General features: G+C 36.0%; 1 protein-coding gene across 1 annotated transcript in view; it reads left to right on the top strand.

The window, feature by feature from the left end:
- Nucleotides 1-23,836, top strand: part of GBE1 (1,4-alpha-glucan branching enzyme 1) — a 306,336-nt gene extending 282,500 nt beyond the window's left edge. Inside the window, exons 15-16 of the mRNA XM_068972275.1 lie at nt 12,477-12,594; nt 21,933-23,836. Coding sequence (XP_068828376.1) covers nt 12,477-12,594; nt 21,933-21,989 — 175 coding nt within the window. The 3' untranslated portion in view covers nt 21,990-23,836. The remainder of the gene's footprint in view (nt 1-12,476; nt 12,595-21,932) is intronic.
- Nucleotides 23,837-24,595: the final 759 nt, after the last annotated feature.

Here is a 24,595-nt window from a genome sequence, read left to right as displayed (position 1 = left end):
GTTATAACCCTGTGTAAGAACCATTTCTGGTTCTATTAATGTGGTATCTTACCCTAATAATGGAAAAATGCCTAATTCCTATTTTAGTTGTGAAATTTATCTGTGAAACTTCCTGATATTCTTGGTAGTTATGTGATATGAACTGTTGAATAAGGAAAGCATTCTTTAGATGTTATCAAGTAAAATTATTTAATTAATGAATGTGTAACTTAAGCCGGTCATATTACCTTTCATTGTTGTTGAGTTGCTAAGTCATGTCCAACTCTGCGACTCCGTGGACTGTAGCCCACTAGACTACTCTGTCCACGAGATTTCCCAGTCAAGAAAACTGAAATAAGTTGCCGTTTCCTTCTCCAGGGGATCTTCCTGACCCAGAAATGGAACCCGCATCTCCTGCATTGCAGGCAGATTCTTTACCACAAGGGAAGCCCCATTACCTTTTATTGGCAGACAATAAATGTCTATTATAGGGACACTAATTGAAACAAAATTATTTTATGTCTGTAAAATGATAACCATTACTGTAATTTTTCTGATAAGCGCTTTATTATTTTTGTTTTTGTATGCTTAGTCACTTCAGTCATGTCTGATTCTTTGCAACCCTATGGACTTAGCCCACCCTCCAGGCTCCTCTGTCCGTTGAATTTTCCAGGCAAGAATACTGGAGTGGGTTGTCATTTCCTGTTCCAGGGCATCTTCCTGACCCAGGGATCAAACCCATGTCTTGGGTCTCCTGCATTTTCTGGCAGAGTCTTTACCACTGTACCACAAAGGAAATCCCCTTTATTATTTAGGGAGAGTCAACTATCAGTCCACTACTTTTGCTTCTAACCCTCTTCCTTTTTGTCCAGTTAAGGGAAGCAAAGGGAAAATTCGTTTCTATGGTGGTAGCATTCTTTTCTGATTCTGAAACATTCTTTTCTTCAGTTTATTCTCTTACCCTAACATTTTTATGTCACAAAAGCTCATGTTACTTGTATGATAGTAGGTGTTTCTGGGTCTCATATTTGTAAAAATTGAGAAATATGCTCTTATTACTTTGTTGTTCAGTCACTCAGTCATGTCTGACACTTTGCAACCGCATGGACTGCAGCACTCCAGGCTTCCCTGACCTTCACTGTCTTCCAGAGTTTGTTCAAACTCATGTCCATTGAGTCGCTGAGGCCATCCAACCATCTCATCCTCTGTTGCCCCCTTCTCTTCCTGACTTCAAAATATCCCAGCATTAGGGTCTTCTCCAGTGAGTCCACTCTTCACATCAGGTGGCCAAAGTATTGGAGCTTCAGCATCAGTCCTTCCAACGAATATTCAGGACTGATTTCCTTTCAGATTGACTGGTTAGATCTCCTTGCTTTCCAGTGGGAATCTAAGAGTCTTCTCTAACACCACTGTTCAAAAGCATCAATTCAGCCTTCTTTATGGTCCACCTCTCACATCCATACATGACGAGTGGAAAAGCCATAGCTTTGACTAGACAGACCTTTACTGTATCTGCTTTTTAATATGGTGTCTAGGTTTGTCATAACTTTTCTTCCAAACATCAAGCATCTTTTAATTTCATGGCTGCAGTGACCACCTGCAGTGATTTTGGAGCCCAAGAAACTAAAGTATGTCACTGTTTCCATTGTTTCCCAGTCTATTTGCATGAAGTGATAGGGCCAAATGCCATGATCTTATTTATTTGAATGTTGAGATTGAAGCCGGCTTTTTCACTCCCCTCTTTCACTTTCATCAAGATGCTTTTTAGTTCTTCTTCACTTTCTCCCGTAAGGGTGGAGTCACCTGCATTCCTGAGGTTATTGATATTTCTCCCAGCAGTCTTGATTCCAGCTTGTGCTTCATCCAGCCCTGCATTTTGCATGTTGTACTCTGCATAGAATTTAAATAAGCAGGGTAACAATATACAGCCTTGATGTACTCCTTTCCCAATTTGCAACCAGTCCGTTGTTCCATGTCCAGTTCTCGCTGTTGTTTCTTGACCTGCATACAGATTTCTCAGGAAAATTTCTCAGAAAAAATTCTCTTTCAAAATTTTCTGCAGTTTGTTGTGATTCACTTAGTCAAAGACTTCCCCATAGTCAATAAAGCAGAAGTAGATTTTTTTTTTTAATCCTCTTGCTGTTTCTATGATCCAGTGGATGTTGGCAATTAGACCTCTGATTCCTCTGCCGTTTCTAAATTTAGCTTGTACATCTGAAGTTCTCAGTCTACTCTTGAGACCTCACTTGCAGATTTTTGAGAATTACCTTGTTAGCATGTTAAATGAGTGCAACTGTGCAGTAGTTTGAATAATCTTTGGCATTGCCCTTCTTTGGGACTATAATGAAAACTGACCTTTAAAATGCAATACTTGTTAAATAACTATAAAAATAAATAAGTAAGTCTACATAGAATTCGATTCAAAATGTGCCAGAGTTTTTACTCATTCAATTGTGTAAGTTATCTTTATGTTTGACTATCACAGCCAAAACATTTGTTGGTTTTGTTTTGAATTGTGCAAAAATGCACTTTGCAAAAACAACTCAGCAGCTTACTCTTTCCATGTGTAATTCTCTTCCACATCTGCCTAGTAAGATTAAACCAATATGATGGGTTTATAGATGCTTGTAAAGTACTATGCTATATTTATTATACCCCTGGGAAATACATACATTAGCAATCACATAATGTGAGTTTATAGCTCTTTCACTCAATGTTTTTGATGCCTATGGAGAAATGTTTACTTTAAACCTTTCCTCTCACAATGCTTAACCTGGGGAAAATTTTGATAGGCATGGGCTATGTGCCCAGAAGTGCTCCGAAATGACTCAGCATAATGATGCATGTTTGGGCACATATACACACATCCACAAACTCCAGTAGGCTTTGCTTGACACCTTCTCAAGGGAAGCTAGCTCAGCACCTTCTCATTTACCTTTCTAAAGCACCGAGTAAGCCCTAAGGTATTAGATTTTCTATTTGGTCTTAAAAATTAAAATACAAAGAAGCATATATATTGACTATGGTAGTGGTGGTTCTTAGTCACTAAGACATGTCCATGTCTTATGATCCCATGGACTGTAGCACAATAGGCTCCTCTGTCCAAGGGATTTCCCTCACAGGAAAACTGGTGTGTACTAATATATTGATGATTCATTACCGCTAATAAGTTCTGACTTCAAATATATCAAAAGGATGTTTCTGCTACCAACACTAAATGAATCAGCCTTCAAATGGTTACGTATTTTAATGTTCATTTACTTTGCAGACTTTAACTGGCAGATGGTGGTAGAGTGATAGAAAATATTATACCTAAGTGCATATCCTGGCCTTGCCAAATTATATATTTACATACATATATATAATGTACATATATATGTGTATATATATGGTTTCACAAGTTACTGTGATGTTCAGTGCTTAAGTTCAGTCATCTGTATAAAGAAAGCTCACCAGTCAGGTTGATAATACAAGTCTTTGAGTATATGTCAGCTTTAGTGAACATGTAATCTTTTACCCACTTCAACTAAGAATTATATAAAATGTCTATCTCCAGGGCTCATACCAATCAGTTATTCACTTGAGAACTAATTGCTTCAAGCTGACATGCATTTGTTTAACTGTTGTGACTATTCTAAAAAGAAAGAAAAAGAAATCTTTTAAAATGTTTCACGTAAAACTATAATGAAGTGGCATTGTGTTAAAAGTTATATTGTACAGATCTGTACAGATAAAACAAGGGAAGAAACTCAACGTTGTTTTTTATGACTGAAGTAGTATTAAATTATTTCTTAAAGTTTAGCAAAAGTATGCATAGGTCAAAACCCAGGGAGGAGACTGCAATAGGAAAATAATGCAAAGAAGATCCACTCAGTAAATATGCCAGGTATTAATCCAGGTCCTAAGTAGAGGGGAGGAGGGGGCGTGTAGAGAAGGACAACTCTCTTATAGAGATCTATTTAAATTAAAGAAAGAGAACAAATATAATAATTAAATTTATAGGATGATGAAAGTGGATAATGCTCTGTTGAAAAATGGGGGCAAATGCAAGAGGGTGTGTTGTGTGCTTAGTCGCTTAGTCATGTCTGAATCTTTGCGACCCCATGGACTGTAGCCCACCAGGCTCCTGTGTCCACTGCAATTCTCCAGGCAAGAATACTGGAGTGGGTTGCCATGCCTCCCTCCAGGGGATCTTCCCAACCCAGGGATCGAACCCAGGTCTCCTGCATTGCAGGCAGATTCTTCACCAACTGAGCCACCAGGGAAGTGTTTAATTTACAGTTAAGATGTTCAGAGTAGTCTTCTCAGTCTTTCTTAAAAGCATGAGGATCATTACAAAAATAAAAATTTTAAGTGTGTAGTCCTCAAAGAGGCCAAGGTACTGTCCAGTTAAGCTTCAGTGTTCAATCTTTTTAAATAACAGGGAAATTGTTTAGATTCTAGTGAGAATAGAGTCATGGAGGAAAGGAAGGGGAATAAAGGTCAGAAAGAAAGAAAAGGCCAAGTTGGATTAAAAAGTAAGAGAGTAAGTTGACATACTTTTACATTTTTCATCACTTAAGCTAGCAGATTAAATGGTCCAGGGCCAATAATAATAATAATATAAAGAGCAGCTAATAACTTGGGTACTTTTCCCAATGCTAGACACTCTGTTAAGCATTTGATGTACACTGTTTCTGTGAATCCTCACAGTTACCCTCTGATATATTATCCCAGTTTTAACAATGAGAAACTTAGCTTTAAGGAAATTCAGTAACTTGCTGGAAGACACATATGGTTGGTAATTAAGAACTCAGACTAGAATTTAATTGTTGGACCCCAAAGCCATGCACCCGCTGTATTTTACTGTTGTAGGAGGCTTTCTCCTATTCTTGTCTGTCTGCATGAAATGGCTTAGATGATGCTTACTTATGCTTGCAATTCTCATTATTTTTCAGGAATTTTGAAGTTCCCAATGATCTTCTCCCTTTATATATATTGCATAGAACTCAATTAAAGGCTGTATTAACATAAGTTTGAGTGAAGATGTTTCTTTATAGCCTATGTTAAAATTGAGTTCTAAAGCACAATATATTTGTAAAAAATGTTGCATCTGCATGGTCAAAACTCATTTTGATGAGAAAGCATGTGTTTGAAAGATGTATAAAAATCTGTTGTTTTTCTCTTTTGCAGTTCTCGCTAGCTAATATTGCTTCATCAAATAATTGAATTTATAAGTTCTTTGGATAATCCTTGGGGCTTCCTTGGGTATCTCAGTTGGTAAAGAATCTGTTTGCAGTGCAAGAGACCCGGGTTCGATCCCTGGGTCAGGAAGATCCCCTGGAGAAAGGAATGGCAACCCACTCCAGTATTCTTGCCTGGGAAACCCCATGGACAGAGTAACCTGGTGAGCTACCATCCATGAGGTCCCAAGAGTTGGATAGGATGTAGCAACTAAACCACTACCCTTGGCTAATCATTAATGGCACAGGCAAATAGCAAAAATTTTAAAGGGTAGTTAGTCTATATGTGTGAGCATATTTTTTTGTTATTTTCTTTTCTTGAGTTACTGAGGAAAAAAATGACATTTTTTAGTTCAATTATATAATCTTCTAGGACAAAGAAAAGTTCCTAATTAGGTTAGTCAAAGAATTCTGTAAAGTATTTAGAATAATATCCTTATTTGCATAGAGAAATATGTAGTGCTCAATATTTAATATTATCATTTGATTTGCTGTTACTGATGTATGTCATTAAGCATGCCTAAGAATAAACTAATAATTTGCGTGAAAATGCATTTCAAAAAGCATAGCAATCCATTAATTAATGTGGTAGATTATATTTGAGTCCCTCCTCCTTTGAGTTTGTTTTATTGCTATTCTGCATTGTACAGTTTCTAAGAATGTATAATTAAGGAAGTAAATTTGCATGGACTAGAGTTTATTTTTTAGGCTAAAGTCAGAAACCTGTTCATGAAAGAAGCACATCCTAAACTATACTATAAATATACTTTTGTTTTGCACTTAATTAAAACATGTGGTTGTCATTTAAACTTGTAATGAAGACAGTGTTCACAAATTTGAATTCATATATAGCTCATTATTGAATTTGATCCTTTTTGCAAAGACAATAAAATTTTAATGTAAATGAATAAGAACTTTAAAAAATATATTGTACCCTTAAAGGGAAGCTCCATTTGCCTTTCATTATAATTTAAAATATACCTTGACTATATTCAGTAGTAAATTTCCTATTTATTTTTATATTACCCTCTGTTTTAATTTTATTTTAGAAATACTATAATATTGTAGGAGTTTTTTAAAACTAAAGTTAGGTAGAGAAAAAAGCTAAATGGATATTGTTATTGAAAGTAATATACTCATAAATGCCCACAGCCATAAAATAGTTTCAAACAAATAATGCAAATATCAGAACTTATTTCCAGTGGTGAATTTTTAAGTTGCTATATATTCTAGTTGACAAAGCTAAAGACAGAAATGCTTAAATCAGACACACACATGCACCTGCCTCGCTCTAACACACATATACACCCATAAAATATACAGCAGCACATCACCAGGTTTTGCTACTTCTGTATTTGGAAAGAGACCAGAGAGAGCAAGCTAAAGGTTGTCATTTATGACCTGGTCTATGGTTCAGGACAATAAATGAGGTATAATTTAAGTATACTTCTGAAATAGAGGGGCAGATCTATTTGAGATGCTATACAGCCAAAATGCTATACAAGATTTGTGACTTGTGGTTGGCAATAAATTAAATTCAATTTATGAAGCATAAAAGGAGGAACATTACGTTAGAACACTGAGGCAAGTCTTGTGCTGGCTAGTTATCTTTAGACTGTTAAAAACATGAAATTATTTTTATTTTCTACCACCTGTTCTTAGATTACCAGATGTTTGTTTACAGTTCCTTAGAATTTTATACCTAATGTTTTCTGCCTTTGATAATACATTCTCTTGCTAGGATCACTTAACTCCCAAAAGTTACTGTAATCATAATACTGTGGGTGGGTTGATTAAAGAGTCATATCTGAAAATAGCATACCAAATTCATATGTTCTAAGTGTACATTTTTTAACATGTCAACTGGGATATGTCTTACAGTGATTGGCATGGTAGTGATATTTTTCTTTTTAGTGCAGTCATATAAAATAATTCATCTTAAAATCGATGGTGTCTTAGATTTAAAGATATATGGTAACGTACCAGCTTTGCCATCTTTATGGTCATCTACTCACTAGAGAACCCCTTTTATTGTCACTCAGTCTGAAACCTCAGGGTTTGTACTTTACAATAAATTTCCCTAGTTTCATCAGCAGGAGTGAAGTGAGTTTAGTGCAGAATGGTATAAATGATAGTACTTCTTACATCAAAATCCTTATACTTTGAACAGACACTTTATCAAGTGGCTGAGCAAACACAGCAGCTTTTGAAGTATTTGAAGAGCCATTGAATTTAAGAGTCTTCATGCCTTCACTGTTCTTTAATCTTATTAGTACAGGTCTTCAGAACATGGCTCTTCCTTGGTTCAAATTTAAGGACATAGATTATAAAATAATGCTTAAAACTTCATATCGACTTCAACCTGTTGATAGACATATCAAATACTTAGGAAGCTCTTGAATTTAAAATAAGAAGAAATCAAAATATTTAAAATGATATCCAAATGAATAGGGATCTATTTGATCTCCTTTTAAAAAATCTCCATAAAATCTTTATCATTCTTTCACTGCTCTATTTTCCCCAGTTGAGCAAAGTACATTTTGTATACCCCAAACGACAGATCAGATGAACCAACTGGCAAAGAAGTTGATCTAGAACAAATGCAACAAACCTCTGATATTCAGACTCCTTAAGTAACATTAAGAATTACAGTCCTTTAGCACCAATCTTTTAAACTTAATTAAACACTAGGATATCACTTTATCTATTTTTCTTATTTTTATTCTTCATGCCATGTTCATTCCAGCCTCTTTATGCTTAGAATCTCAAAATTAGAATTAAACAAAGAAACTGCCAGCAAAAACACTCTGCCTGATTCTTGGCATAAAACAGGCATCCACTTGTGGAGAGTAGGGTAATTAAGTCTACGTTTGACCTGTGTCTACATCCCAGCTCTGCCACGAAACCTACTGTGTGTCTTTGGGCATAATTCTTCCCCTTCTAAGTGTTTCCTCAAATTGGGCATCAGTTTCCCGTTTGAGTACCATCAGTTGTACATACAAAACAAAACCGCATTGGTTTACGTGTGTCTCTCCATTTGTACTATCCAAGTTTAACCACCACTGTTAGATTCCTGGCTGGTTTTTCTGACTTAGTCTTTCCCTTGTTCATTCTCTTCTACCCTCCACCTTCAGGTTAATTTTGGTTGTTTGTTTTTGATTAGCATAACCTTTCTCACAAAGCTTCAACATATTCACACTTAATTATAAAATAAATCTGAACAGTCTAGCCAGCCTTCAAAGCTTTTTGTTTATGAACTGTCAATCCTACCTTCTCTCCTTGACTGTACCTCTCACTGAATATTGCCTTCTGCTTTATTTATGGACACTCATATGTGTTTCTAATCTCCCCTTAACAGGCTATGAGATGCACATAAACTAAAACTACATCTTAGTCATTTTTTTTAATATCTTGCACAGAGCCTCCTACATTGTGTGTATTTATTAAGTGAATGGGAAAAATAATTTCTTCTACGTTCCTCTAATATAAAATATAAGACATGTAATTTGGCCTTCCTTCATGAATCAGAATTGTCATCCTGAATATCAGTTTCAGAGATGTACTGAGAAGCTATAATGAGAAGGCAGTCTGCTAGATGTAGTGAGGCAGCTATGAATAAAGAGACGTGGAGGTGCTGAGATGTCCTGCAAAATTTATCTACTGTGGAATTGGAAATCCTATGAAGAAGACATAAGGGTAAACTAGTTCTGAGTTATATTTTCAGAGGGATATTCTTTAGTGGCAGACAGGGCAGGGCTCTGCAGGGGAGTTGATGCTATGTGGGTCCCACGTCATGTGTGGAATCTGTGTGTGTGCCCGCGTGCACATGAGAAAGAGGGAGTGAGGGAATGCCTGAATGAGAAAAGAGAAAAACAAAAATCCAGTTGCCCAGATAACCCTTTTAGAAACGTTTATTCTAAGCAGTGTTCCTAAAAGATGGGGTTTCCTGATTCTTAAGTAATATAGTAATTTACAATTATAAAGCTCTGTCACAATCATTACTTTTAATCTAGCGTTTTAAATTGTTGGAATTTCTGGAATTAAGGGTTGTGTTTTCTGAAGGAAGTTATTGTAGTCGCTGGATAATATAGACATTCCAAAAGTAGCCACGGCGGAATTTTTTTTCTTTAAATTATAGATCAGAGAAATAGGTCTAAACTGATGTTTTGAAACTTTATGGCTTTTCCTTTATAGCTATAAATTATATACATTAAGTGAGTAGATTCTTACCATTTTCAGTGTGATGATCCCTTTCAATGTCAAAAATATATTGATCCTTATATAACAATTGCTCTTTCAGTATCCTTCATTGAGAAAATATATAGGCAAAAAACTTACTATAAATTCTGTGACTTTTGAAAAGCCTCTATGTCATATTAATCAAAAAAGTGCACATTCTTTGAAATATAGTAGCAAATGGGTATAAGAACACATAATTTAGTCTTCACACCAGTATATATAGAATCCCAGTCCCTTATAGTAAGATAATTACTTATTCTGTGAGACTCTTATGATAACACAATGGCCAGTGACCATCCACCCACAGATTGGGAATCAGTGCTTTTCATGATATATTTCCTTTCTTCAGTCACTACTACCAATAATCTGTATTGTTAACCAATAACTTAATAATTGAGTAAGTATTTCTGAATGGATGTATTTCTGAAGGTGTTTCAGAATGAATTCTAGGCCTTTATTCTCTAAACTGTATTGTACTCTTTTTGTTTTTGTTTAATGCTTTTTGAAGATTCGTGCAAGTATTTCATGCACCAGGATGAAGAACAAAAGCTAAGCTTCTCTTTTAGTAGTTCCTCTCATACCACAGGGCTTCATTTATTTACCATGTCTCTAACGATTTGTTCTCGCTATCCTGTCCATATTTCTCCAGTAAATAAATCACATGCTCAAATCATGTGAGTATGTTTAGAATATGCTTGTGCCCTGTAGTTATCTTTTGAATTCAGTCTTTGTCCCTCTCCTTCTGCTTTAAACTCATTAACATGCTGATTGTTACATTTGCATTAGAGTAGACTGACCTGGATTGACTGAAATGGAGTCACCACTCCCAGCAAAATTCCTATGGTGCAACTATCTGCATCTCTTAAACAAAGGTCTAGGAATGAAAATGATAGTCATAGCTTCTTATCCCCATGTACTTTAAATGTGATAGCTTTTGCTGTAATAAAAATATACAAACATTTCTGAGATTAAATACCAGGAAAATGCAAAGCACCTAGGCACCCATCTGTCTCCCTCCTTAAGCTAGAAGAAACTTAAATTTCTAAGTATCCATGTATATTTACTTGTAGATTTTTTAACCAAGTATTTCTAGGCATTCTGAGTATAAATTTGAATATAGTAACCATAGCTATTCTTTTGTTATAAATACAATACTCAGTCAACTCAGTCAGTTCAGTTCAGTTGCTCAGTCGTGTCTGACTTTTTGCGACCCCATGGACTGCAGCGCGCCAGACTTCCCTGTCCATCACCAACTCCCAGAGTTTACTCAAACTCATGTCCATTGAGTCGGTGATGCCATCCAACCATCTCATCCTCTGCCATCCCCTTCTCCTCCTGCCTTCAATCTTTCCCAGCATCAGGGTCTTTTCAAATGAGTCAGCTCTTCACATCAGGTGGCCAAAGTATTGGCATTTCAGCTTCAGCATCAGTCCTTCCAATGAACATTCAGAAATGATTTCCTTTAGGATAGATTGGTTGAATCTCCTTGCAGTCCAAGGGACTCTCAAGAGTCTTCTCCAACACACACAGTTCAGAAGCATCAATTCTTCAAAGCAGCATTCGGCTTTCTTTATAGTTCAACTCTCATATCCATACATGACCACTGGAAAAACCATAGCCTTGACTAGACGGACCTTTGTTGGCAAAGTAATGTCTCTGCTTTTTAATATTCTGTCTATGTTGGTCATAACTTTTCTTCCAAGGAGCAAGCGTGTTTTAATTTCATGGCTACAATCACCATCTGCAGTGATTTTAGAACCCCCCAAAATTAAGTCAGCCACTGTTTCCACTGTTTCTCCATCTATTTGCCATGAAGTGATGGGACCAGATACCATGATCTTTGTTTTCTGAATGTTGAGCTTTAAGCCAACTTTTTCACTCTCCTCTTTCACTTTCATCAAGAGGCTCTTTAGTTCTGCTTCACTTTGTGCCATAAGGGTGGTGTCATCTGCATATCTGAGGTTATTGATATTTCTCCCGGCAGTCTTGATTCCAGCTTGTGTTTCTTGCAGTCCAGCGTTTCTTATGATGTACTCTGCATATAAGTTAAATAAGCACATATAAGTTAAATAAATACAATACTACTACCATACTCAGAGGTTAAAGCATCTGCCTCCAATGTGGGAGACCCGGCTTCGATCCCTGGGTCGGGAAGATTCCCTGGAGAAGGAAATGGCAATTCACTCCAGTATTCTTGCCTGGAGAATCCCATGGACCGAGAAGCCTAGTAGGTTACAGTCCACGGGGTCGCAAAGAGTCGGACACGGCTGAGCGACTTCACCTCACCATACAAATAGTTTATTGTGAAAAATCAGGTGTTAAATTGTAGCAGATCACATGATTACAACATGAATCCTGTGGCATAATGGATAGTATGTTTATATGAGCTTGTGCATTAATAGAAGCATGTGTCTGTAACCAAGGGTGCTCGGTCTTCAGAACACGTGTGCACCCTTAGTTCACTTCTGTGTTCCTCACTTTGTCAACCAGGATCTGGCAAACTAGAATGGATTCAGAGATGGGAAAAGAGAAACGGCCATATCAAATGAGAAATGATCGAAGGTTGTCGGGTTCTATTTAATAAGTATTTAGTAATATATGTAGAGGACCAGTGGAGATAGCATAGCTATTATTAAATATTTGAAAGTTACTGTATTTTGAAGTTATTCTTAATGGCTTTTCTGGGTGGAAAAAGTTTTCACAAAATCAAAATTCTGCTCAATATGGAGAAGAATTTCTAAAAACTGGAATTGGTTGGTTGCAGAAAGAAGAAAGTAGATTCTTCACTAATAGGTATGGATGATCATGTGCCAAGCTGTGATAAAAGGATAACAAAGGTCCTGTGGGTATGTTGACTATAGAGCCTACAAAGCCCGTTTCAAACGTGAGAAACTGAAATAGTAGAGAAGAAATGAGAACATAGCACAAATCATCATTTAACAGTGTTCAGAATACTCGCTACTAAATCCTGTCTCAGACATATTATATAATGTCTCATTCAACTCCTGAACTGTTGTAATTCCTTAAGAGCTGTACGTACAAAATTGTGCTCGATTCAGATGCAGCAGAATACGGAGGACACAAGAGACTGGACCACAATACCGAATTCTTCTCGGAACCTTTTGAACATAATAACTGTCCCTGTTCTCTTTTGGTAAGTAAGATGTTAAGGTATTTTCATTTCATTTAAATTTATTCTGTATTTTCAAAGTCTTTTTGTCCAAGAAAACAACTCTTCAGCAAGTAAGCAACATGGAAACAAGGCAGGGAGTAGGGAAGGGGTATTGATCGCACTAAGAAAACAGATACAATGTGTGGTGCTGGACTCACTGGGTTTTGGAAAAACAAATAATAAAGGATATTTAGCAGACAATTGGGGAAATTTGAATATTAATAGGATTAAAAAATATTTCTCAAGACATAAGAGGAAGGCAGGTTTTAGCTTTCCTTCTATTATATTTCTAACTTTTCTACAACAATTTACTTTTCTTCTGTTCTTGCAGCTTTCTGTGTTATGGACTATCAAATAAAGTTTCATTTTAAACATCTTAAAAGAATCTGTATATACCTTTTTTTTTCTTTCATGTAGTCATTAAAGACTGTGAATTCATTCTAGTTATAAAATTCTCTGGTTTCTTTGTATTACTGAGGAGAGTGTTGTTTTATCTTAACTAAACTTTACTTTGTGAGGTTGACACAATGACAGGATACTACTAAATTGAATTTCTTTTTAAAATGTAGACTAAAATTTTGCCATTTACAACAATATGGATGGATCTGGAGGGTATTATGCTTAATGAAAGAAGTCAGAGAAAGATAGATACTATTTGTGATCACTTATATGTGGAATCTAAAAAATAAACAAGTGACTATAACAAAACAGAAATAGAGCCACAGATATAAAGAATAAACTAGTAGTCACCAGGGGGGATAAGGAAGGGGTAGCAACAGGAGAGAGTTAGGGATTAAGAAGTACAAAGTACTATTTATCAAGTACATAAGCTGCACAGATTTATTGTACAGCACAGAAAATATAGCCAATATTTTATAATAACTACGACTGGAGTATAATGTATAAAAAAATCTGAATTGTGCCATACACCTGAAACTATATTTCAATAAAGAAATTGTAATGTAGATTCTGCGTAGGTGGAGAAATTCTTCATTTATGGCCAAGTCCACATCTGCATTATATATGTTTTGCTTTTCATGACTAGTCAAGTATTTCTGTCTCTCTTTCTGTCTCATCCCTCTTCTTCTACCTGTCTGTCTCTTTTTGTTTGCTTGTTTCACAAGGAGAGGACTTGGATTAAGATTTGTTTCATGTATGTAAGGCCAAGGTGTATCCCATAATGTACAGTTTTATCACTGCTGTTTAATTCTCTCATTAAAAAAAAAATAGATGAATATCAAACATGAGAATCTGTATGATAGCCCTTGCTCCCCGCTTTTGCTACTATATTCCCACCTCCAAGGATGGTGACAGCACCTTACTTTGTAAACTGCTATTATATATGTCAAAGACAGCAGCATAAAATAAAAGAACAGAGATGAATACGATTAAATTGTTGATTATCAGCTCTGAGCAAAGCCAGTAGCCTTCGGAGACCTAGGTGTTACCCTCAGTGTATGTGTAGGGTGGTAGTATTGATGATGATGTTGATTTGGCTTTAGATGGAAATACAAATTCATATGTATTTTCAAGAGGGAGGGCTCACAGGTGCTAGCAGGTTCTTTCTTCACAGAATGCTTGCTGTGGTTGTCAGAACATTCAGTTTTGACATGTAAAATAAGACCGATAAAAATAGTTTCTGAAATGAATGAGAAAATGATCTTAAAGCTCTGAAATAACCGAAGAGTTAGACACCCCTGAGGGGTTAGGGAAGGTGACCGAGCTCATAAAGAGGGGTCATGGAGAAGCAACACCCAATTGTGATAAAGCCGAACTTGAACCATTGATGTAGACTGAAAGGAATTTGAAATTTCAGCCAGCAAATATGTTACATAGCTAACTTTCCTAAACGTTCAAGTAGCCAAAGAGGTTTATGTTGGTGAAGGAAGCCTGGTAATACAGGGAAAAGATCACAAAATGTCATGGCAGGGGATTTGGGGTTAAGTCACCAGTCTGCCATTTATGGATACCAGCTATGAGAACTTGAGTAATTTGACCTTTTTGGGCCTGAGTTTGCCTGTCTGTATAGTGAGGATTAATAATAGTATCCTGCCTACAGCAAGAGATTCTTAGGTATAAATTCATTAACACAGCCAAATTTTGCGGAAACTGCAAAATGCTGCTGTACATATATTTAAAAATTATTATTGTCATGGCTGTTCAATATTTGTTTAGGTATTCTAAGCGTGCCAAGACACTAGATGCTTTGAGGACATTCTCCCAACTTTGGAGAAATTATCATCTTAGGCGAGGGCTTGCAATCTTTGAGGCTGGGCAGAAAATATCTTGACATCCTTTTGATTTTTTGAGGGCAAAGATATTCTGTCATAATTAAAACAAGCCAAGTAACCAGTGGCAGCCACAGACAGGAGATTACTTTTCAAGCACTAATTAAATTGATCTTGCAAATATGGACTGTGCAGTTCTAAATGAGCTGATGGAATGGAGAATGTCACGTAAGTCTCCATAACAGGTAGAGAGATACAGCCGTGCAAGCATTTGAGAAATAGAGCAGAACTTAACTACTACCTGTAATAGAATTCTGATCCCACTGGGTCAGGAGGTAAATATTGGTTCTGTCTTCCCAGCAGCAGCATCTTGTTTTTGATGACTACAGGTGCTTTAGGAATAACTCATTTTAAATAAGTCTTTAGATTCCAAATGAAATGATCATGGGTTTTAAGGTAAAAAATAAGGCACCCGGTAAATTAACTGCACTACAATTTTTTAAAAAAAGGTTGATGGTTAAGGATGATTTCTTAAGCAAGATGTGGGTACATAAAATAGTCATAGTATTCATTATGGTACTGTGACTTTTGAATAATTTATATTAATGCAGTGTAATAATTTTTTATAAAATATGGGAGCCCCAGCAGACCAGAGAATCCAATGAAACAAATTCCTTCTTACCTGAGTTATCTTTTGAAGATTCAAATATACATTCAGCATAAGAATGCCTCATTATAACGGAACTCTTTATTGAACTGATCAGTAATGTGCTGGGATCCAGTCAGGTTTTAGGTCTCATTTGACCTGCCTTCTGCCTCCCACATGCCTAGAATAAAGAGAGAAGGGGAGACAAAAATGTAACTTTTCCAGGAAATTTCTGTCCATCACAACTAGCACACTGTATTTGCCAAAGCTTAATTTGCAAGCTCAGTAATCCAAAGGATCTGCTGAATAAGTGTCAAATATGTTTTCAAAGATAGCAACAAACAGAACTCAAAGGAATCTTAAAATAGCCATACATGCTGCAGCTTCAGCAGGTACCACCCCGGCATCTTCTTGATGTGCTCCATCAGTTAAAACTGTGAAACCAGAGGAGAACTGCCTGTGTACTGCTGCTGAAATGTATATGCTAAGGTTGGAGTATCTCACAAATGCCAGGAAGCTATAAGGCAGAACTTTTCCATTCTGCTTTACTGGCAGTTTTTGGAAACTCCATTTTAGCGTAATGATTTCTCTACATTTTAGCTTCTGATATAGGAACTTATATTTAACCTGTAACTTCATCAGTAAACCAGGAGGGGCTGGGGTGCTTTCTTTTTCTTTTCTGATTCATAAATTCAGACTCCATAGCACAAATGAAAGAGCAGAGATGATTGAACCTGAAATAAATTAGATTGCTTTACAATAACTTAAGTAGTCTTAATGGTGAAATGTGAATAAAGCAATAGTTTTAGCATCTATTACTTTGCCAGTAAATATCCTTAATCTTAAGAAATAGATCTGCTTACTTCCATTCTAAATTTGATGATTCTAAGGTAGACTTTTAGTTTAAATAGGGTGTTTGACATATATGTATCTTTTTTATTGTCCCTCAGTTGTAGGCATTGAAAATATAAATTAAGTTGAGAAATGCTTTTTGCTCTACCAAGAATTATGAAAATGTTTAGTTTGTTTTAAACAAATCAATTTTAATTCATAAACTTTTCTCTTTTTCACATTTCTAAATATATATTTCTACATAGAAATATTTACTAGGTCACTTTTCTCTTAAGCCTAATGCAAAATAATGAATTATAATAAGTTTTTTCCTTAGAAAATATTTTATAAATTAAAGGATATATATGAAAATTAAAATTATTTTACATCATCCTTATTTTTCAAAATAATTTGTGATAAACATATATGTAGATTGTTAAGATCTAATGCCCTTTTCAAGAAATGCTGTTTTCACTATGATTTATACAGTTGCTAAATTATACAATTTATAAGAACATTTTAAAATTTGCCTTTTAAGTATTTTTATTGAAAATTATTATTGTTTGCTGTTTCCAAATTTTTGAAAACCTGTTTTCAAAAACCATGTAATTAATATTTGTAAATCAATTTTGACCCAAAAACAACATAATACTTTGCTTGCTGCTGCTGCTGCTAAGTCGCTTCAGTCGTGTCCGACTCTGTGCGACCCCATAGACGGCAGCCCACCAGGCTCCGCTGTCCCTGGGATTCTCCAGGCAAGAACACTGGAGTGAGTTGCCATTTCCTTCTCCAATGCAGGAAAGTGAAAAGTGAAAGTGAAGTCGCTCAGTCGTGTCCAACTAGTAGCAACCCCATGGACTGCAACCTACCAGGCTCCTTCATCCATGGGATTTTCCAGGCAAGAGTACTGGAGTGGGCTGCCATTGCCTTCTCCAATATTTTGCTTAGATGGCATAATATAGTAGATCATTGTATGATCAGTTTTTGTTGTTGTTTTTTTTTTAATCCATAGTAATAGTTGGTGTAGTGATTAAGTCATTATGTAGTCAAAATAACTGGGTAGATGGGATGCATTTTGACTCTCTTAATAAATGAACCGGATTATGCTGTGGCATTCTGATTCCTTGTGAAGAACAGAGTACAAAGACAGCTAAAAAAAAATAAAATTTATGACTTTACATTACACTGTCTTATATGTTCTTAATGTGATCCTAGCTCCAAAATGTTCATGGCTTAGTGACTAGTAAATGGGCATGGTGAATATGTTTATCAGCATATGCTATCTGTGATGTATATACTAAATGGTTTCTGTATACATAAAGCTTAAATATGAGATATTCATATTTAAATATAAGCAGTTATATTTAAATCTACTTAAAATACGTTCATATTTCTTTTGCCATCGGAATCAAACTATTTATAGAATTAAAATTGTAAATTGAGATTTACAGAAGCCAATACTTAACACTAAATTATAGAGCCCCAAATTGTTTATGTCTGTAATTGTCTCATCATAAGAATTAGCTCTAATTATCTTAAGTCTTTTAGTATAATTGGTAGTCATTTCCTAACTACTAAGAACATTGATTTATATATGCAGAACCTTAATAAAGAAGAAAACTCCAAAATTCATAAATAGCCATAGTTAAAAAAAAAAAAAATCTGTTGCTTGGGGAAATTTTTTCATGTTGCCTATACTGCAAGGGCTCTGAAGCAACATGAGCATATTCTGGTAATTAACACTGCAGTGAAAAAGTATAATTATACAATATTCCTGTTAATGATATTGTACAATTGTCAACCAATGGTTTTTAAGCAGATAGTATTAAGCGACCTCGAAGTGTGACTGGAATTGGCATCATAAAGGTCCTTGCATAAAATGGCCAGCATCATTTAGAGAGATTTCTTAGAGCATTTTTTAACAATTAAATGCCAAAAGAGGAAATTCAGTGCATTTACTGCACACCTTGAAGTTCTTACATCACCCTCTTTGTTTTACTGTTAAATTTGGGCTAGCTAAAATACCAGAGATCACAGAGAGTAAGATTGCTTCTAAATTATCAGCTTATAGTTATTCATATTTCATTAATTAAATCAGTATGAGGTAATAAAATCAGGGTAGATACCGAAACTGTGTAATATCCAGAACGGGACTGAGGCAGCGTCCTGATATATCGCTGTGCCACACTGAGCAGGGGCCTGCCTCTCCTTGTCCTAGGCCTGACACGTGCTTTACCGCTTCTTTCTCAGGAGACTTGGGCCAATCAGAATCTCTTTATCTGCATATAGGGTCAAAGATACCTTAGAACTATTTTTAAGGTAAACAGAATTGAAATCCTTTTCTTCAGTTTCCCATGCTACTGAGACATTTAGATCAGTCTTCAGTTTTAGAATGGTCTTACTAGAACAAGAGTTGAACACAACTGAGCAACTGAACTGAACTGAATAGAACAATTCAGAACCATTCTGATTATAACCCGCTGTCCCACTGATTACTTACACCTAGTTACTATGATTCCCTAAACTAAACAGATAGGAGTCAGGCAGAACAGGTATCTCTCTCTTTTTTAAAATTTTTGACTCTGACATGTGGCATCTTAGTTATACAACCAGAGATCGAACCTACACCCCATGTATTGGAAGCACCAAGTCTTAACCACTGAAATGCCAGGGAAGTCCCAGAACTGCTCTCTCTTGATTCATGCCTGTTTTGAGAAGACTTGGAATTGACTAAATCTGACTGTTGATTTCTTTGATTTCTCCTCTCTGGCTTTGGTCTGTGTTGCTTTAGACTGTAGCGTCATTGTGGAAATAGGACATAGTTTGCACTTGGTCTGTCTGGACCCCTGGGTATAGTCCTGCCTTTGTTCATGGGTAGCTCCGGCTTTCTTTTGTTGAGCCAGTCTTATAACAACTTACCTATCGCTGTCAAGGAGAAAATATTGAATGGAAGAGATATTTACCATTAAAACATGATGTGGTTTAAAAGCTATATGACATTAAAAACAATGTGTAAATTGTAGGGAAACTGATTATGATATTGAAATACACAGTTCCCCACACTTAATGAACAGAAGGACATAATATTTATCTTTTGGAAGTTAAGTACTGGATTGCATACCAGTCTGAGACAGTGAGTAACCCAGTAAACTGTTAGCTTGTGTGACATTTTTCTCAGATGACAGTGCTAAGTCACTGTTACGTTTAATTCAAGATTAGAAAAACTGTTCTCTAGTTATTTCATTTATAATATAAATTTTTCAAAATTTCATCATTTAAAAATTGCTTTAATCATTAATGTTCAAAATTAACTGTATTGGTGTATCTGATTTTTTTAAAACAGCTATAAGATGTCTTTATCATAGCAACCTTGTGGGAAAACTGTGTTCGTTTGCTGACTTGAGATACACTGGACATACAGTGGTCTCTGTCAGTGAAAATCAGCTGTTCTGTTTTTTAATTTTTTTCCCTACACCTCTGGTTTTTTTTTTGTTTTTTTTTTTTTCATCTTTCATTCTAGTTCTAAACTATAAAAGCCTTTCTCTTTTTTCTTTTAAACCATTGGTCAAGTTTTCAGTTAAAGTAACTGAAAATTGTGCTTTATTCACAAATTCAGAAATGGGGACATACTCTCACAATGATGACAATAATATGTAATATTATTTTTACTTTCTGCTTTGTTAATAGTAATTAATCCCTTATGTGTAAAATAGCACACAGTTAAGCATCAAGCAGTTCAAATCACTTCTCAGTTTTATAAAAACTATTTTAGATGCAGATATATTAAAGAATATCTTATGAAATATACACATATTGATCCCACAATTACTTCTTCCTTTATTCATTCTTTTATTTAGTCATCACTGGCACCTACTTTATCCACTGGCACCTACTAAAAGTTAGAAATACGAAGACATATGGCCTCTGCCCTGGTAAACCTAATAGTCTAGTGGGAAGGGTTGATCATAAACTTGAAAAAAAAATTACAAATTGTGTTAAATGTTCAGATAGAAAGAAAAATGGTGCTGTGATAGAAAATGAAATGGAGACACCATCAGGTCTAGAGTTGTCAAAGAACACCTCTCCATGGAGTTGGGATTTTTCAAGATCTAAGAGAAATATCAATAACCTCAGATAGGCAGATGACACCATCCTTATGGCAGAAAGTGAAGAGGAATTAAAAAGCCTCTTGATGAAAGTGAAAGAGGAGAGTGAAAAAGTTGGCTTAAAGCTCAACATTCAGAAAACAAAGATCATGGCATCCGGCCCCATCACTTCATGGGAAATAGATGGGGAAACAGTGTCAGACTTTATTTTGGGGGGCTCCAAAATCACTGCAGATAGTGATTGCAGCCATGAAATTAAAAGATGCTTACTCCTTGGAAGAAAAGTTATGACCAACCTAGATAGCATATTGAAAAGCAGAGACGTTACTTTGCCAACAAAGGTCCGTCTAGTCAAGGCTATGGTTTTTCCAGTGGTCACGTATGGATGTGAGAGTTGGACTATGAAGAAAGCTGAGCACCGATGAATTGATGCTTCTGAACTGTGGTGTTGGAGAAGACTCTTGAGAGTCCCTTGGACTGCAAGGAGATCCAACCAGTCCATTCTGAAGGAGATCAACCCTGGGATTTCTTTGGAAGGAATGATGCTAAAGCTGAAACTCCTGTACTTTGGCCACCTCATGCGAAGAGTTGACTCATTGGAAAAGACTGTGATGCTGGGAGGGATTGGGGGCAGGAGGAGAAGGGGACAACAGAGGATGAGATGGCTGGATGGCATCACTGACTCGATGGACGTGAGTCTGAGTGAACTCTGGGAGTTGGTGATGGACAGGGAGGCCTGGCGTGCTGCGATTCATGGGGTCGCAAAGAGTCGGACACGACTGAGCGACTGAACTGAACTGAACTGAAGAGATAGGGAACTTACCCAGGAAAGAGTGTTCTGAACAGGGGACCAGGCAGAGGCCAAGATCTCGAGGAAGGAAGGGAAGGATATGGTGTGTTCAAGGACCGGCAAGGCTCTGTGGCCAGAGCTGGTAAAGGGAGAAGGGATAAGTGAAGAGCATGTCTGAGAGGGGAGTTGCACGTATTCAAGAAGGAGCTGAATCAGGACTCTGCAGGGCATGCAAAGAAGTGGATTGCACCTTCAGTCAGTGGCAAGCCTCTTGACTGATTTAAATTGGGGCAGGGACTAAAATACACATATGATAACCTTGTACTATTACTGTTAAGGTTTTGTTCCTAAAATGACAGGAGAAACACAAACCAGAACGATAATAAGTGTCCTGACTTGACCAGTCTTTTGTATGTGACTTTTATTTACCTCCAGTTGTGAACTGGAGGGCAGCCTGCCTTCACCACCTGCTAGTTCGGAACCAGAGCCGCCAAGGCTATTTCTGTCCTTTGTGTCTGGGGAGCATCGGTATTGTAAAGCGTATGGAGCCCTCTAGCGGTGATCGTTTTAAAGGCGTCTTAATGCCAGAACTGTCGAATAGAGCCTCCTCAGAGCCAGTAGAATTGTAAATTTACGCAATAGCGGACTGCATCGTGCTTTGAAACGATATCAAGCCCAGTGTTTCTTTCAAATGCACTGACACGACTGTGTTGATTTAGGTATACATTCCAAACCGAGTGGCCCTCATCCTTCGCAATGTGGACCTGCCCAACTGAGGAGATCTGATTTCAGCTCCCACAGAGGAAGACCTGTGCTTTGTTTTCCCACGCTCACTGTCCCAGAACTTGTAATGTGTAAGCTTTTCAAAATATATTTGTCTAGCCGAAATGTCCGATGTCTGAAATTCAGTATTGGTTTATGAAAATGAATGTCAATCTTTATTCTTTAAAAAGTAGAAGGGGACATATTTTTGAAATTTTAGCGATCCTAGACTACATTGTCCAGCTAGAATCCTTGAAGTGTTGTATATCATGTCTTTAAAGAATTTTGCCTTACAGCCCAATTATTTAATCCTTTTAAGTTCAAATTTGAATCATGTGTCCATGTTTGATTATTTCTGTTGAATGAGTACAGTATTTTTTTTAAGGCAAATATTTGGTGACTTTAATTTGTTCTGGTATCTCTTGGTCTAAATTACAAGACACTAGAGATTGTTACTTTCCTTTCTCAAAATGTGTTTAGAAATACTGTAATAAATATATAGTAATACTATAAAACAAAGAATTGTGTCAGATATAAAAGTTGTTGCCTATGAACCCATCCATGCCTTATTTTGCATAAGTTTTACCTTTCGGTCTCTATTTCATTTAATATCTTGGTAGATGCTAGTATCTTCATTTCTGAAGGCTTGACCTGGTAACTGTAACATTTTAGAAAACATCTTTTACTTTCAACCAGTAAAAAATATTGCACAGTTGTCTCTGCTAATGTTGATTTGACTGTGATGTTATATAATTTTTTTAGAGTGAAATTTAAATGCCTATCTCAGCTCTGAGATCTTCCCCACACTTATGCACATATGCCTGATGGACTAAGTGTGGGAGTTAATACTTTTTTTTTTTTCTTTAGGTACTATTGTAACTTGAAATTATACCAACCAACTCAGATATCTAAGCTCCTCTCCAACTCTAAACCTGAACACTTTTAGAAGCTGAGTTAACTGCTTTGACAGTTAATAGTGAGATATTCCATCATGAAATCACCGCTTAGTTTATTAGATAGCAGGCCACAAATGTGTAATCACTGATATGTAAGCCATTTGTAACTGAGAAATTATGATGTACTTATGAGACATAAAGTATTTGTCACCTTTTTAAAGGTTTAATATTTTCCTTTACATTAATACTGACTGCTTCTTTGTTTTTAGCCTGATTATCATGACTAATAAGGAGTACATGAAAGTCTTTCTCTTAAAAACTGGTTTAGTAATGGAAGAGATTAGCAAAAGAGACTTCCTTTTATAGCTAAACCTGTGTCTTAACCATCTTCTTTATCATTTGAGTAAAACCTTAAATCTAGGCCTGACATGTGTAATTTGCTTTAATTTCAAAGTAGAGTAATAGTTTGATTTCCTGACAGTGAAGCCAGCTGATGGTGATACACCCTCGAAAACAACTGAAAGAAAGCCTTCTGTAAATGCTTTTCCCCTTTCAGATATGTTATTAACATCTTAGTGCTGCCACGATCTTGTACCATGCCTGTTACTGATAATAACATAATGTACAACCCTGACGTTTTGTGTTCTAGCTTATAATTTCTTACCTTTCTTTATATTTCTTATGTATAAAGATATATGCTAATTTTCTATCATGGCTCTTTAAAAAATGATAAGGAATTACTTCACACCTAAAACTTGTTTTCCGCCCCCCCCCCCTTCTACCTCTGTGGAAAATCATAAAGACCAGTGCAGTTCTATGCTATATTTTCATTATGTTGATTGACCTTACTAATATGGTCTTTAGAATTCACAGTGTAAAGTTCAAATTTATACCTGATAGAATGCAAGTTAATTGCCTTTGTCAAGTTTTTCCCCACAAGAAGGATGATAAATAGATATTGCTAGGTGTGAAAAATAAAAATATATGCAAATAAATAAAATATTGAGTCCAAAATAGAATGTGTTTGGAGTTTTTTCCTCTACCTGTCATAGAAAACAGCCTTTACAGAACATTTTAATATTTGCAGTATACTTCACTTTACATCTCCATTTTTGTATCAGTAACATTCTCATCACCATGTATTCTGGTGAGAATATTTTTTCTTTTTATTGGTTAAACATTTTCAATAATCACAACAGATAGATGCAAAATTTTATTCTGTCTGCCCTATAATAATGTTTTCTTCTCTGTTGTGTTTGTTACCAACATCAAAAGTGGTCTAGCTTCATTGACTTTTTTAGGGTAAGTATTTTTGCTGTTTAAATTTTTTATGTTCTAGAAAACAGATGACTACAGACTTATTTCCATCACTTTTTAATATTAGCAAGAAAGTGTTAGGAATTGCTTTATTATAAAAAATAGAATTTACCCATCATGCTAATAATGCTTGGTGTTTTAGTTTAATACTAGAAAGTGTCATCGTGTTTAATCATCAAAACTTGAATTGTAAACATTTTTCCTAGAATGTTTCTCCCTTTATACCATTTGAACTCTGAGGGTCAACTTATTTCACATTTTCTTTTCTGTACCTTTGATGTTTCTCACTTTGCCCTGTTCTTAGCTGATGTATTCATCTCTAACATAAAATGAGGGATTTAGCCACCATGTTCCTCGAGATCAAAAAATAACCAATGACAACAAATTGACTTTTCTCATAGCAACTG

Source organism: Capricornis sumatraensis, chromosome 1 (assembly GCF_032405125.1).
Source record: "Capricornis sumatraensis isolate serow.1 chromosome 1, serow.2, whole genome shotgun sequence".
Taxonomy (NCBI): domain Eukaryota; kingdom Metazoa; phylum Chordata; class Mammalia; order Artiodactyla; family Bovidae; genus Capricornis; species Capricornis sumatraensis.
The sequence above is the reverse complement of the archived record's forward strand: the minus strand, read 5'-3'. Positions and strand labels throughout refer to the sequence as shown.